Raw genomic sequence first — 15,033 nt, forward strand, 5'->3', positions numbered from 1 at the left:
GTTCCATGGGTCTATTGTTTTGAGGCGCGTGTAAAGCAGGGTTTCCCTAAAAGCTCAGCATTTCAAAGGGCGGAGTTTAAATAATCCCAATGCCATAGATTTTAGGATAAAACAAATGAGGAATTGAAACTACCTTTGAAACGCATTAGCCCACCACTGATAATCTAAATCTTAGGTTTAACACAAAAGCAATAGGCTAATAATCATTTCACTTCACCTGTGATCATACTGTGTGCGCATAACAGACACAAATAGTAGAGCTCATAGAATGTTTACGACTTCCTCTTAAGATGCTCGTTTCTTAAAAAAAAAAAAAAAGACTCGTTTTTGTGCGCGTGCTGCTTTTATTCTGAAAGGTCGTCACCGGAAGCCTTATTGTTTTTGCTGCTGGGGACACACCGATGAGCTCAGTTAGAGACTTTGTTGTTGTAGCTGATTGTTGCACAGCAGAAATGATGCTCAACACTGTCGAAATGGCCATAAAGGAAACTTTCAAAGGACAATATTATTAATTTGTGTTAGATTGTAGTTGAAAGCGACGGAAATATGCAGCTTTTATAATTCTCTTCACCTGGAAGCTGATTGGCTAAGTTGAACGTCGGGGCTCAGCGTCTGTCAAGTAAATCTTTTTTTTTTTTTTTTTAATAGTTGTTTAAAGTTGTTGTGTTTGCCAGTAAATATGTAGAGACGACTGTGATACCTTCTCCTCTGGTGTGTTGTGGTTAACATGTACCTAACTGTGCTCGTGCAAAAAGTCAACAGACGCTAGCGAGCTAACGTTAGTGCTAGTGTGTTTGTTAGCTCGCTGGCGTTAGCTAGCAGCCGGGGATAAATATAGCATGAAACCGAGAGGTTTTTCAGACGAATCTCGACATTCATTCAATTAAGTGTAAAGTACAACATGAGTTTTCTTCACTTGGGCGCTTGGCGACCCCGGCCCATGATAGTTGTCGATATTGTTTACTTGTGTGTGCTGTGCATTGTTGGATATGTTAGCAAATAAAGCCAGTCTATTGTCCACCGTTTTTTCCAATCGCTTATGAGCTAACCAACTAACGTTAAGCAATTAGTGTTGAAGGTGTTGACGGGATGTGACTTTTCTACACTGATACAGCTGTGACTATTAGGTTTTCTCACATTTCAAAGCAGAGCATTTTTAAAGTGAAGTTATGTATTTTCGTCATACCTCTAATTTGACATATTTCACATTATCACTATTATCTTGTGGTTGTGGTTATTGTTGTTGGTAGTGGTGGCAAGAGTGTAACTTTGGGTTAATCATTAGAGGGGGAGGGGGAGGTGGGGGGTTAAGATCTCTGTCCATATAAGGATTTTTTTTTAAGCAAAAAAAGTCATTGTATATGTGTCCTAATGCGAGGAAGAGTGCAAAATCATTAACTTTGATAAAAGGACAAGGGTAATTTACCTATTCATTTTGGCATTCCTGCTGTATATTCGTTACAGTAGTAAAAGGACTAAATGCTTATAAATATTTTATCATATCACCATTTGCCACTATGTAGCTATTTCTTACCAGGCAGATGAACTAATGTATTTTTGGGCAGCTATGAACATAGCACACCACACCACACCGCACCACACCTTGTCATTAATACAATGTAAAGACCAAATTTGATTTAGAGAGAAAAGCCGATCAGTTCACAGATCAGCTAAATCCTACCAGCACATTACTGTAATGTCCTTCCATAGCTTTACCTCCGGCCACTAGCAAACTAGCAACCATCTTACAACACTTTACTTGCTTACTCAATAATATAATAATAATATCACCTCCTTTGGACAGCGGTTTTCCTCCTTTTACATGACAAAACCAACTATTTCAAATAGTTTGTTGGGCTTGTGACTCTTTTCATTATGTTTTTGAGCAGAATATGGGCTTGACCAATTATGACCAGTTATATTGGCTGGATTAGATTTTTTTGGGGGGGGGGGTTACCCCCCATAAATTACGCCCTTGAGTGGTGGTGGTGGAATATCCATAACGAGTCTACTTTTTTTTCAGATGTTAATTGAATAATTAATGGTGGTTATCGTTTTGTGTGTGTGTTGCAGGGCTAACAGCTGAAGACCAGGGTGTCCTCCTTCTCTTCCCGGCCTCCTTTGATGGGGCAGCCGTATAATTACAGGTGCAGCCCCGATATGACTAAGAGAAGCCCATCTTTTCAGCTGGTCAAAAGGTAAATGTTTGCTTTCATCGTCCTGCCTTTTTAATTTACATCGATCAACAGGAAAAGTTTAAATAATTGAACAAAATGTATCTGCATGTGTCGATGTCTTAGAACGTATTATATGCGTTCATAACTATGTCATTACTGACTAATTTATCTTGAAGTAAGAAGCACACAAGCTAAATTTTGGCACCCTTTCATGAAAGAGTGATGACCCTCTCATACATCCCTACATCTGTGCAAATATAAAATATATAAATTGTGCTTCAGAGAAATTCAGATGCCTGTAGAAGTTATTGGAGTGAGGTTTGCCTGAGCCCTGCTTAACACGTCTTTAGTTGAACTTAATTGAAGGGACGAGATGTAAGATTCAGATAGCAATATGGAAGTTATAGTTAGTCCATTGAATGTACATGGTTTCAGAGGAGTTCCAGTCCTCTCGTGAACAGAGCTTTTGATATAATGTCACCATACACCCAGTTTAGCTGCTGTTAATCTGCCATTCAGCTGATCCTGTGCCTCAAGTTTTTGCTGAACATAGCAGAGCTTGTCGACTCACTAAGTTATGTGGAAACAAATCCCATGATTTGAAAACCATTTCTAATTTTTATTGCTCACTGATATTTTCTATTTTCATTGCACATTTTCATTTTATGTATTTTTTTCCCTATGTTTTGTGAGTTATTCAGTGTAGAATTAGTAAACCTGTTTATAGGCAAACATTAGCCTACTACAAATATAGTAGCACTGTTGTCAGACCACTTTTATAGAGTGGGGCGTCTTTCCTCACTAATGATCTTTGGTCAAACACAGACGCTGGCTCGCAGAGCACTTGAACCAGACAACAGCCATGTTAATTTTAGCCTTTTATCAAGTTACTCTTAGAATTATCATTATTAGTGGCAGCTGATGTCACCTGCTGCTGCTTCCAAAGTTTGTAATTTAAACAGGTGAAAACAACAGCACCTCAAGCTCAACAAGCAGCTCACTTAGGATTAGTAGCATTGGAACCGGTGTACGTTGCCAACTGCTATTGTCATTCATTTCTCATTTACGTGCACCAATTTTCACTCAACAAATGCTCTATAGAGCTGTGGCTGTGTGGAGGGAGAGCGCTGCAACACCAGCAGGTTGAGATCAAAACACGGTGGGTGTAATAAAGAAAGGAGCTACTTTAGATCGGGCTTCTTTCAACCAATAAATTGTGCCCAGGTTGGCGATGATGCCATTATCAAGATCAGCTCAGTCACATTTATGTGTTTATTTAAACTGACTATTAAACTCTCAACATGACTATCAGTGTTTTAGCGCTGGTACTGAGACATGATTCATTCTTAATTGTCTGTCACAGCGTAGCTCGTCGATAAAAATCTAAAAAGATAAATAGAAGTATTCTGAATGCCAGGCAAAGTTTGTGAACTGCAACACTTGCCAGTAAACGTCCTGCTGACTGTAGGAGTTGGCTGTGTACTTTATGCCTCTAAGCACCAGTCTCTCAGGTGTGCATTAGACAGAAACTTCGGACACCCTGCATGCACACATACAGAATGTATTGACGGATTTTTCCTAACAGCGGTTAGGTACAGATGAACATTCCCATTCCGAAATGTGACAGGATGCTGAACCATCACTGCAGAAGGAACCCTGAGCTTCATGAGGAGCTGCAGATCCAGGCTGCAGTGGCAGCCGGCGATGTCTGCACCGTCAGGAGGATGCTGGAGCAAGGATACTCACCCAAGATCCGCGACGCCAATGGCTGGACACTTCTCCACTTCTCTGCTGCCAAAGGAAAAGAGAGATGTGTTCGAGTCTTTCTGGAGCACGGAGGTCAGAAGCTTGTTTCTGGTTTTGTTTGGTGTGTAACAGCGTGTGCTGACAGGATTTTCTGTTTAAACTCTAGAGGGCAATATTTTACAGGATAAGTCGTCTTTTCATCACTGCTGTGATTGTTGAAAGACATTCATTTCAAAAAGTATCTACAATGTGTCACACATGAATATGTCAATTATAATTAATCACTCTTAAAACTTTCACAATTGCATTACAGCATTACATTACATTAGAGGAATCCTTATCTTTCTCCAACCTGTGAATATCTAGCTCAAGATGGTTATGTGTTATATGTGGTTATATTATGTGGTTATATATTTACAGTCTTATTCATTATTTCTTTGAACAGCAGACTGTGGCTGACAGGAGGCTTGTGTGTGTGTTGATCTGTTGTACTAATCCACAATTGTATCTATTGCAGCTTTTACAGTTTTCAGAAAACAATCAGGTTCCCAATTCCTAAATGGATGATGCATGACTCCAAAAACCTGTAATCTTTATGGGGCCAAAGTCATGCACTCACCCCTTTCTCATGTAAATCACAAAATTTACTGTTCCAGGTTTCCTGTAACTTTATTTCTCAGTTTCTGCACACAAACCTTAGAAGACCATTCCTCATTCCTCAATCAGTCCAGTAAATTTCATGTGCATCTCTTTTTACATTCAGTGGTTTAAATCACTTTTTCCCATCCTCCAGCAGCTCACAGGTTCATCTCAGTACACTATCAGGATAGACCCAGTGACACTTACTCGCTCAACATAACCATTTGTCAATTGTCAAGTGTGTCAGATAATGTAAACATGTAGTGTAAAGTATACAGAGAGTTTTACTGTATTTGAAAATCCTCCCAGGTCACTGAGTCCAAGGTTGTTCATTACCCATTGATTGAATCTGGTTATGTTTTTTCAGGTGGAAAATCCAAAATATAGCCCCGGGCTTCAGTAAACCTTGATACTAAATAATTTGACTTCTCTTTTTGGCCAGCTGGGGGCGGTATGAAATCTCAATACAGACATATTATCACCTAATAAAATTATTATGGTGAGGAAATTTGGAGCAACCTTTCTGGAACACTCGCTGTTTTTCTTTTTGAAGTGGATTTGAAGTAGATCAAAAGAAGAATTATGGGAAACATCCAGGAAAATGTTTCAATTCAGTTGTTCTCAAACTAGTCATGTATATTGTGATTTGAACTAATGAGAACAAAGTTTCACCTTGAGTCAGTGTGATGCCTGTTCATCATGTCTAGAACAGCCACAACATAATCGCTGATTATGATGATAGGCATTAATACAAGAAATGAACAAGAATCAGTTTGCTACTTTTCAGCAAAATCGTTCTGTTGTGCAAATTACCTGTCAGCCCACTTGCAGTACCTTCAAAGTCCGTCAGTGGACAGGCTTAGCACCACTGGTCTATATTGTGTCTGAAGTCCTGTGCACTGTATTAGTCTGAATCCTGTTAGTGTGATAGTGAAACTGGTGTTTGAAGAGGCACAATGCAAGTCCGGTCCGGTTTCTGCTGTTTTGCTAACCCTCCTCTCGGCCATGTGCATTTGTGGGGTGGGAGAAAAAATCGATTCACATAAATATCGCAATATCTTTTTTTGACGATTTTTAAATCGATTTTTTTTTTTTTTACTTTTTTTTTTTTGGGGGGAATTTTTTTTAAATATTGTGCAATGTGCATTTGTTAGCCTTTTTTTTACATACAGAGAGTACAGGTTTTGAAAAGGGTTTAAGTTTACTTTATAATGGAGTATGTTAATTTATAGGCTCCTACAGTATTTGTGTGCAGATGAATGTTGTGTATGTCCAAAAAATCGTAGAAGAATCGAATCGGGAGAAAAGCATATCACCCCAGCCCTACGATGTTACGACGTGTTTGTGTAGTTTAACCTGAGATTACGGGTTACGGGGTGTGTTGGTGTTGCGGTGCAAAGTTATTTTTCCACCAAGAGACGCAGTAAGTGACACACAGGAGAGCCTCCATTCTCCTTCATAACAAGTTAAGCCATTTATTAAACCATCACAATTACTCCAAAGCTGTTTAATTAAGGTAAAAATGTAGCATAGTTAAGATACAAATCCTGCATAGTTCCTCTTTAATGACTAAAGGCTTTATTTATTCAAACATTTTGAAGTGGTGAAGATGTTCTCTGTGCCTGATAGAGGTTTCGATGAACTGTGGAGCCCCTGCTCATCACAGCCTCACAGCTCCCACTGTATCTATTTATTATTATTTTTTATTTAATGCACAATTAAACACATATTACAGGACAATTACACAGACAGTTAGACGTGTACAAAAACCTATGGGACAAGGGACGCTTACAAAACAAACAAACAAACATACGAGCTAGGACAAATCTAATCAGAGATTGGAGAGTAGAGTTACGAGAGGGAGTGTTGAGCAGATATATTGGAAATAAAACAAAAATAAAGATAGGAATAGGAATAAGAATGAGGGGGAAGAGAAAGTGGGGGGGGGTTCGAGGAATCAGCTCTGGACGAATTGTGTGAATGGTGACCAGGTTTTATTGTATTGGGTGATATTGTCTTTCATGGTGAATGTGAGTTTTTCCAAATTTGAATGTTCAGTTAACAGATTATACCAATGTTCTATTGAAAGTTTTGTTCTGTCTTTCCAATTGAGTAGTATTGTTTTTTTGGCCATGGTTGTGGAGATGAGGATAAATGTTTGATGATGTTTTGGGATTGGTAAGTGAGAAATATCGCCGAGTAAGGCTATGGTGGGGTGGATTGGGATGCTGAGGCTGAGGATCTTGGATAGCTCTCCCATGACCTCCAACCAAAAGCGTCTAATTGGGGGGCAGTACCATTACCAGTAGCTGGTTAGCTAAAAGTTTACCAGTTTTATTGCCAAATTCAAATTGTTGATGTCTGAGTTTGAGAAGTGTGTGTTGGGTTTTTTTGTCCAGCTGGCTGTTGAGTTCATATTTTATTTTGAGTAGTTCTTTATTTGGTGTATTTGTGGGCGTTTGAGAGGTTTCCAGTCTTTTTAGCTCCTGTTCTAAGTAATGTTCTCTTGCAATTTCGTTTTTATTTTTCTTTGTGGCATATGATATTATTTTTCCTCTAAGAACTGCTTTTGCTGTTTCCCAAAGTGTGCTTGCTGTTATGTCTGGGGTGGTATTGGTCTCGAGAAAGTATCCATTCGTCTTTGAAATATGTGGTGAATTCTGGGTCTTGAAGTCGGGATATGTTAAAGCGCCATCTGGGTTTAGGTTGGGGTTATGTTCCTGTAGATAATTTGAAAGATATGGGGGCATGATCTGATATGATAATGCTGTGGATGTTAGATTCTGTTATTCTGTGTGTGAGTGTGTTATTAACCAGGAAATAGTCAATTCGAGAGTGGGTTTTGTGATGTGGGGAGTAGTATGTAAATTCCTTGTTGTTCGTATTGTGTAGTCTCCAGATGTCTACCAGTCCATATTCCGACATATATTGTTTGATTGTGGATGAGGAGCTCCCACTGTATCTGACATGTCTCTCATTACCTGTCCCCTCTACACAGCCGACCCCACAGTGAAGGACTTTATCGGCGGCTTCACAGCTCTTCACTATGCTGCCATGCACGGGAGGGCGCGCATCGCCAGACTGATGCTGGAATCCGAGTTTCGCAGTGACATCATCAACGCAAAAAGCAACGATGGCTGGACGCCGCTGCACGTGGCCGCCCACTACGGACGAGATTCGTTCGTGCGCCTCCTCCTCGAGTTCAGGGCCGAGGTGGACCCGCTGAGCGACAAAGGCACCACGCCGCTGCAGCTGGCCATCATACGGGAGCGCTCCAGCTGCGTGCGGATCCTCCTGGACCACAGTGCCAACATTGACATTCAGAACGGCTTCCTGCTGCGATACGCCGTCATCAAAGGCAACCACTCGTACTGCCGCATGTTCCTGCAGCGGGGGGCGGACACCAATCTAGGGCGTCTGGAAGACGGACAGACCCCCCTGCACCTGTCGGCCCTCAGGGACGACGTGTTGTGCGCCCAGATGCTCTACACGTACGGAGCGAACACCAACACCAGGAACTATGAGGGCCAGACGCCGGTAGCTGTGTCGGTCAGCATGTCTGGGATCAGCAGGCCCTGTTTGGACTTCTTACAGGAGGTCACTAGTAAGTCAACACACTCCCTGTCACACGAACAAAAATCAAAACAATTTATTAGAACCATTTGTTATTGTTCATGAAATTTCAAAGTTTTAAAAAGAGTTACCTCATTGATAGAAAAGAAGTTGAGGCTTTATTTAGTTAGTATTTAGTTCCCACATTTGGCAAATTATGGTTCACTGTGATTTTTTTCTCTGCTTAATATAAAATGTTAATGTAAACATAGTGACACCTTATGATATTGAGCATGTATCTCTGTACAGCAGACAAATCTGTGTCATTCTCAGTGATGGGAATAATGGCGTTTAAAACGGCATTACTAGTGTCATTAGTAATCAAAAAAGTTACTGTTTTCCGCGCCGTTACACCGTTACTTGACTCAAGAAGTCCCATCAGAAAATAAAACACCCGTTTAAGTGTAGGACGTATATACACTTTTTTTTTATCTGGAACTAACCAACTCACTCAGCACTCCTCCACACAGGCAGGCTCGGCGTTGTGCTGTATCACTCCGCCTATCAGCTGTTTAGATCAGCGGTTTGTGGAAAAGGCGTGATACCACGCGCTGCGGAGGTAGTAATTTGACATATTTGAGCATTTTATAAAAAAGTAATGCAATAGTTACTTTCCTTTTAATTAATTACTTTTATAATGTAGTAACTCCATTACTAACTCAGTTACTTTTTGGGGAAAGTAACTAGTAACTAGTTACTTTTTCAAAGTAACATGCCCAACACTGGTCATCCTCCACCTCCTCCACCACATGAATATTGAATATATATTCATATTTCATTTTTCAGAATAATCCATTCTGCTAATTGTTTCCTTATTTCTTGCCTGGCATTGTTGGAGGGAGCTACTTCATTATTTTCCTTTTAGTCTAGACGCCTTTGCTCTTTGTTTCTGTCATGTAATATTTCAAAACTGTAGGCGTTTTCTTTCCATCAGACAAAACTGCACGCAAAAGCTCGCTGAGCTTTTTGTGTCAGCATGTTTTAATTTTCTGACCTAAATAACAGCCCTTGGATCTGGATCAGGATACATTTGTACTGATGCCGTTGACTTGTTTGTTAATGTGGGAAGAATCCCCTTTTTTTCAAAACGTAAGGGTTTCTGTGACAGAGATATTTGCCTGGAAGGCTGCAGCGAACAGTGGCGCAGCAGAACACGGTGGAAAGTGAACGTCCTTATCTTTGTAAAGAAAGCTGCCGAGGTGGGTGGGGCGCAGAAACAGAGCCCAAGTTTAGTACAAAAAAGTGATGGACCTTTTTAATGTAAGTTGAGAAGAGGCAAAAGTTGAGAAATGTATAGAGTGACAGAGGGCTGCTTGCCAACACAAGGTTATAATGACCAGTGTTCAGTCACAGAACAATCCCAGGTCAGAGGAACAGGAGCGTACATTACCTGAAGCATTATGATTTCCAAGGAACAATGGCTGCATTCCTCCACTGCCCCCTGAACTTTGATATCAAAGGTATCAAAGAGCTGAGCACTGATTCAGACAAGTCCTTTCAGAGACTCTAAACCATCAGCCAGATCACGTATCTGCTGGGTTATTGATTACACCTCTGCCTCCTGGATTAACTCATATGCCATGAAAGGTTGGTCCCACACAGAGTGACAGGCACCTTCAGCTCTTTTCAGCTGCCGTGGTGGCACATCACTGCTGCTCCTGTCTCCTGTCTCCCACCTCAACATGTCCTACTGTCCTCACACAAAGCTTCCAACTTCAAGCAAAAGCAAAGTCTTAAACATGCTCCACCCCCCAGGAGTCACCTGCCATATCTTCTCTTTGACATAAATCTACAAGTGTGAACCTCAAAATCCAAAAGCAAAGGAAGTGGAAAGGGGTTCAAACAGTTGGTGACTTTGGCTTTAATTTCACAATCTGAGGAAATAGCAAAGAAATAATTGTGTCAGTAGAATATTATGGAGTCTACTGAACCTAAAACCGAAAATGTTGGTGCAAATTTCCCAAAAAATTGAGTTATTTGCATAAACTGACCACATATTGGGATGTAAGCAGTTACTTTCTTGTCTGAAAAAATATAAAAACTTAAAGGGATAATTAAACATTTTGGCAAATTGTCCCATTGCCATAACCCCTACAGTCTTAGGAGTAGGTTCGTTACCTTTAATCGTCAGTGCAAGCTATTTTTAGAACGGCGGAGCAGAGCCGCGAACTGCTCAGAGCTACGCTACGGAGGCTAATGGGATTTCTTGGTTTCCCTCATCAAACTCATCAAATACACAATCCAACAACTCCAAAATGCTCTGGTGGACAAGTTGTGACCTGCACATTCACCACACTATGAGATAATAACAGAACGTTACAGAGTTGTTTTTCGAGGCAAATGCAGAGACTGCTTGCTGAAAAACTGCTGCTGATGGGAACGCGCATCAGCGGTTTTGCATGAATTTACCCCGAAAGTAACGTTCTGTTATTATCTGCAGGTCACAACTTGTCCACGAGAGCGTTTGATGAGAGAAACCAATAAATCCCATTAGCCTCCGTAGCGTAGCTCTGAGCAGCTCTGCTGTTCTAAAAATAGCATGCACCGACAATTAAAGGCAACAAACCTACTGCTAAAACTATAGGGATTATGGCAATGGGCCAATTTGCCAAAATGTTGAACTATCCCTTTAATAAAGTTACATATACAATGACGATTCTCAAACAATCAGTGGTCTGCAGTGTTTGCACGAATTTTTAGTACCTTGTGTTTTTGGAACCTGGGCCGAGGTGTTACCAGTAAAGTTGTACCAGGTAACAGATTCCAGGTACTTTTACCTAATGGAAACCCAAAAGGCGCGAGTAGAGTCGAGTAGTGTGGAGCTGGTACCACGTAGTGGAAACGCAGTGTCAGTAACCTGACCTCCAGACATCACAGCCTGAAAATGATGATGTGTGTTCACCCACTCCTCTTAACAGATCACTTCTAGTTGACCAGCATGTTGAAGAGATGTGTGTCTGTGTGTGTGGGACATTTGCATCTAGACTTTGCAGATATTCAGTGGAGTCATTCCTTCCCTGTCTGCTTCCTGTACCACTCACTGCCACTCAACCTGCTCAGGTCTGAGAGGGGTTCTCAACTTCTACAATACTTGCATATGAGCTAGCTAAGTGTTCCTCATCTCCTTCTCCTCCCCTCAGGTCTTACTTACCAGCATTTGTCTTACACATTTTTTGAGAAAACAATCCTCTACTTTATTTAATGTCTTTGGGTGGTTGACATTGTTTTACAAAGTGTGTGTAGTGTCAGACTGATAACACACATATCACTTCCTGGAATCAAATGGATTGTTCCCAGCTGTTTGCATACAGTTGATGACAGAGTGCAGACTAGTGATGTGTGAACTGATTAACACCTTTGGAAGAGACAGAGGAGGAACATGAAGCTGTGTAATGTTCACCATTGTGATGTTGGGATGTTCTGACGTCAGTCACAAAATAGATTGCACACACACACACACCTGTTATTTATTGCAGGCCTTTTGCATTATGCTACATGGATTGATTACTTGTTTTTTTACTTACTCAAATTATTTGACTTACTTCACTTACATTATGACTTACTAATGTGCTCTACTGGTTCTACTTACTTTATTATTTACTTAATCTATGAACTTTATTTATCCCCTAGGCATAAGTCAGGAAGCAACAGCTCAATAGTAAAAAATACTATTGAATAATTAATTATAAACAAGAACAAGAGCAACAATGATAATCATCCCAATCTGACCTCTTTTTGGGCCGTTCATCAGTTCTGAGCAAGGACCTGAACCATATCTCTCCCTTGATTGTTGGGACCAGAGAAATGGAGTTAAACAAAACCAAACCTCCTGCGGCTTGAACTTGACTTAACCCTTTCCATGCCAGCCAACTCCGGTTCACATCTGAACTCACAGAGCTCCTTCTGGCCCAGGAGGAGGGCTACAGCAGCCAGCAAGAGACTGACCAATCAGGGAAACAATGGGGCGTGGATTCTTGTCATGTATTCACAAACAAATCAGCCATAAAGATTCATAACATACTCACAAATGAAGGATATGTTGTACTCTGTCGATGGTCAGCTCAGCTCTCCATCAGCCTTATTTCTTCTGACCAGTTGAATGCGCTACACTCATGGTGCTCTGTTTAACAACTGTCTCTCTTCCTCTTCCAGGACAACCCCGCACTCTACAAGACATGTGTCGAATAAAAATCCGTCACTGCATCGGCCTTCAGAGCTTGAAGTTCTTGGAGGACCTACCGATCGCCAAGGTTATGAAAGACTATTTAAAACACAAGTTTGACAATGTGTGAAGGCAACAGGAGCAGAAGAGGAGACGGTGACTCGCAACTCTCTGCCCTCATTTATGAAGACTATGCAATCACCAAGTCCACAGGTCTGTTCCCTCCGTGCAGAGGGACAGTTAGTCCAGTTTGTTTGTCCAGTTAACCACAGTAAACATAGTCTCCTGCTTCAGTTTTCCTTTCAGCCTCTTTGCAATTACATCAGTAGCTGAAGGAGGAAGTGGAGCCACCTCATATGAGTAAAAAAAGAAACCTCATTTGACTGCAGTTGGCTTCTATTCACGTTTCTGTGCAAGATATTATCATTGCTGCCTCTGATTATCATCAAGTGCATACCTGCCAGTGAGTATATATTGATTTCTTTCTTCCCATCTAATTTTTACTTTGCTATAGAAAGTTCAACTTATTCTAAAGGTTTGCTTCAATCAAAAAGTGTTGAGCTACTTTGATTCTGAGAGATCTGATAAAATAGGAAGCTTCCCTCCCTGTTGTTGTTATTTTTTTATTTTGTTTTTTTCCCCATCTGGTTCCAAACCTCTGAAAATACCACCCACCTACCATATGTATTAAACTTCATAGAGGTAGCACTCATGTTGTGCCCCTTGACAGCTGATGAGTTCAGTTTAAAGATCTGGAGACAAGGCGCCATTTGTCAGTTTTTAACGTCAGCATTAACAGATGTTTACCGACCATTCAAGGAGAAACATCGCGAGTTCAGCACAAACTTCATTCCTTCATCCACCAACATCTGTCTCCAGAGGTGGAAAACAATGATAGCGTTGCACTGCAGCCTCCACTCTGCCCTGAAGACTCAGCTCAGCTCAGCTCAGAGAACGCATTGTAACCTCTCGTGTTATAAAGAGGATGTCCACCGCCCGCTCCCAGTCAGACACTATGTTCAACCCCTACAAATAAATCCTTTTAAATATGGGTTTAATCTTTACAGTGATTGTTCAGCCTAACATACAAAAGGCCATCTCAGTATAAATAAGTTGAACTGAATCTACAGAATGTCTTCCATGTTCACCACCGATGCTTTGGAGGTGAATTTGAAATGTTGAGGTGCAGCTGGAACAAAATGAGTCATCTCAACACGGATGTTATGCAGGATTAGATTCATACCGACACTGCCTGTCACCAGGTCAAACATAACAGTCAGCTGAAATTATTTTGCAGTTTGGTGCCACCATTTTATCAGCATAGGCATTCTTATGTAATAAGTTGCTTCATCCATTTCTATCTACTACTATATGTAGTACATTTAAGTTTGGAGAAAGTGCACTGTGATGGAAACCAGTTCTGAAAACACCACACCGACTCACTAAAGGTGTGATTTAATCAAGATTGACGGAGTCTGTTCTGGATAACACTGACACACAATCGCTAGAAGCTACAGTCAATGTAAATATGTTACATGTACAACAGATATTTTTGTAGAATTTATTTAAGCAATGATTTCTGGTATTGTTAATGTATTTAAAGTTTGGATATAATATTACGATCTGTTTGGTGTGACTCAAATATTTCTTTTTCTGTGTGTGTGTCTGAGTTCAAATACTCTGTTGTACAGGAATCATTTGGAATCAAGTGTTTTATTTCTATGGCAGAAATGTTGGGTGCTTTCTTAAGATTCATCATCTGCATCTTGCAGGTAACTCTGTTGTGGAGATTATACTGTGAATTTTAATTTTGACAATTGAAAATAAAATGTAGGGGTCTGAATAATACCCATGCAACAAGATTTTTTTTTCTTTGTCTCTGCATGTGTTTAAAGTGTATGGTGAACTTCTGCAGCATCTACAAGTCGGTTTTCCTAAAATGAACATTTTCACAAATCAACTTCTTTTGCAGTAAATCAGTCATGTTCACATTTCATTTTAAGTTTGTGTGCAGATTTCTATCAGGACATTTTGTTTTTGTATGCCTGTTTTTTAATGGGGTCAATCTCTGCCTTTCAAGACAGACAGGGTAAAACATACTGACACGCCCTTTCACTTACTGTGAGAGAAGCTGGTTGGTCGGTGACATGTGAGTGCATACATTGAGGTTGCATTTATTGTCATTTTGCTGGCTACAAAACCAATGAAATGTAGTCAGCAGAGGTGCATCAATAATATTATTTACGTATAAGTGCAGGTTGAGTAATATGACGGTGAGGCCTGAGAAGTACATCCACCACTGTCTTATAGTATCTCTGCATAGCTATGTGCACTTAGTGTTACTGCCACCTGTAGCGGATCTCTGCTCATTCTGCAACAACATAAAAGTTCCATTGCACAAAAACCCTATCAGTCAATTCAAATACAAAAAAAACATACCACACTGTCAGAAACATCATTTCACACAGGAAGCAGAGATCAGCTGAGGATATGTACATCAACAACTCTGAACCAATCAACCACAGAGGACATTCAACACTATGGTACGAGCCACAGGAGTGTCTCCTGAAATAGCTCCCCTAGTGTTCCTGTGCTGCCATGCGTACCAGACCTCGGCATCTAACAGGCCACTGTATCCTGAATTAATATGCTAACAACAGCCATGTCTTAGTTAGGTTTAGTGATTTGGGTCAGAAT

General features: G+C 40.6%; 1 protein-coding gene across 3 annotated transcripts; it reads left to right on the forward strand.

Annotated features, from left to right (window-relative positions):
* Positions 1-374: 374 nt before the first annotated feature.
* Positions 375-14,198, forward strand: asb7 (ankyrin repeat and SOCS box containing 7). Of its 3 annotated transcripts, none has more exons than XM_085772618.1 (5): positions 375-619; positions 2,074-2,198; positions 3,763-4,016; positions 7,561-8,166; positions 12,327-14,198. In XM_085772618.1, exons 3-5 carry the CDS (start codon positions 3,776-3,778, stop codon positions 12,464-12,466), a joined length of 987 nt encoding a protein of 328 aa, XP_085628744.1. In that variant the 5' UTR covers positions 375-619; positions 2,074-2,198; positions 3,763-3,775; the 3' UTR covers positions 12,467-14,198. The 3 variants fall into 3 exon arrangements, with proteins under 3 accessions (XP_085628744.1, XP_085628736.1, XP_085628739.1); XM_085772610.1 differs by having other exon boundaries at positions 3,805-4,016; XM_085772613.1 differs by having other exon boundaries at positions 3,826-4,016.
* The last annotated feature ends 835 nt before the right edge of the window (positions 14,199-15,033 follow it).

This window comes from Trachurus japonicus, chromosome 3 (assembly GCF_045865225.1).
Source record: "Trachurus japonicus isolate A0001 chromosome 3, Traja_1.0".
Classification (NCBI taxonomy): domain Eukaryota; kingdom Metazoa; phylum Chordata; class Actinopteri; order Carangiformes; family Carangidae; genus Trachurus; species Trachurus japonicus.

Bases quoted from the DNA above. Each gene is read 5' to 3' on its own strand.
- asb7 (XM_085772610.1), top strand. From the start codon at position 2,125: ATGGGGCAGCCGTATAATTACAGGTGCAGCCCCGATATGACTAAGAGA. The intron at 4,017-7,560 runs GTCAGAAGCTTG...CCCTCTACACAG, and splicing joins AGTCTTTCTGGAGCACGGAG to CCGACCCCACAGTGAAGGAC. The intron at 8,167-12,326 runs GTAAGTCAACAC...TTCCTCTTCCAG, and splicing joins CTTCTTACAGGAGGTCACTA to GACAACCCCGCACTCTACAA.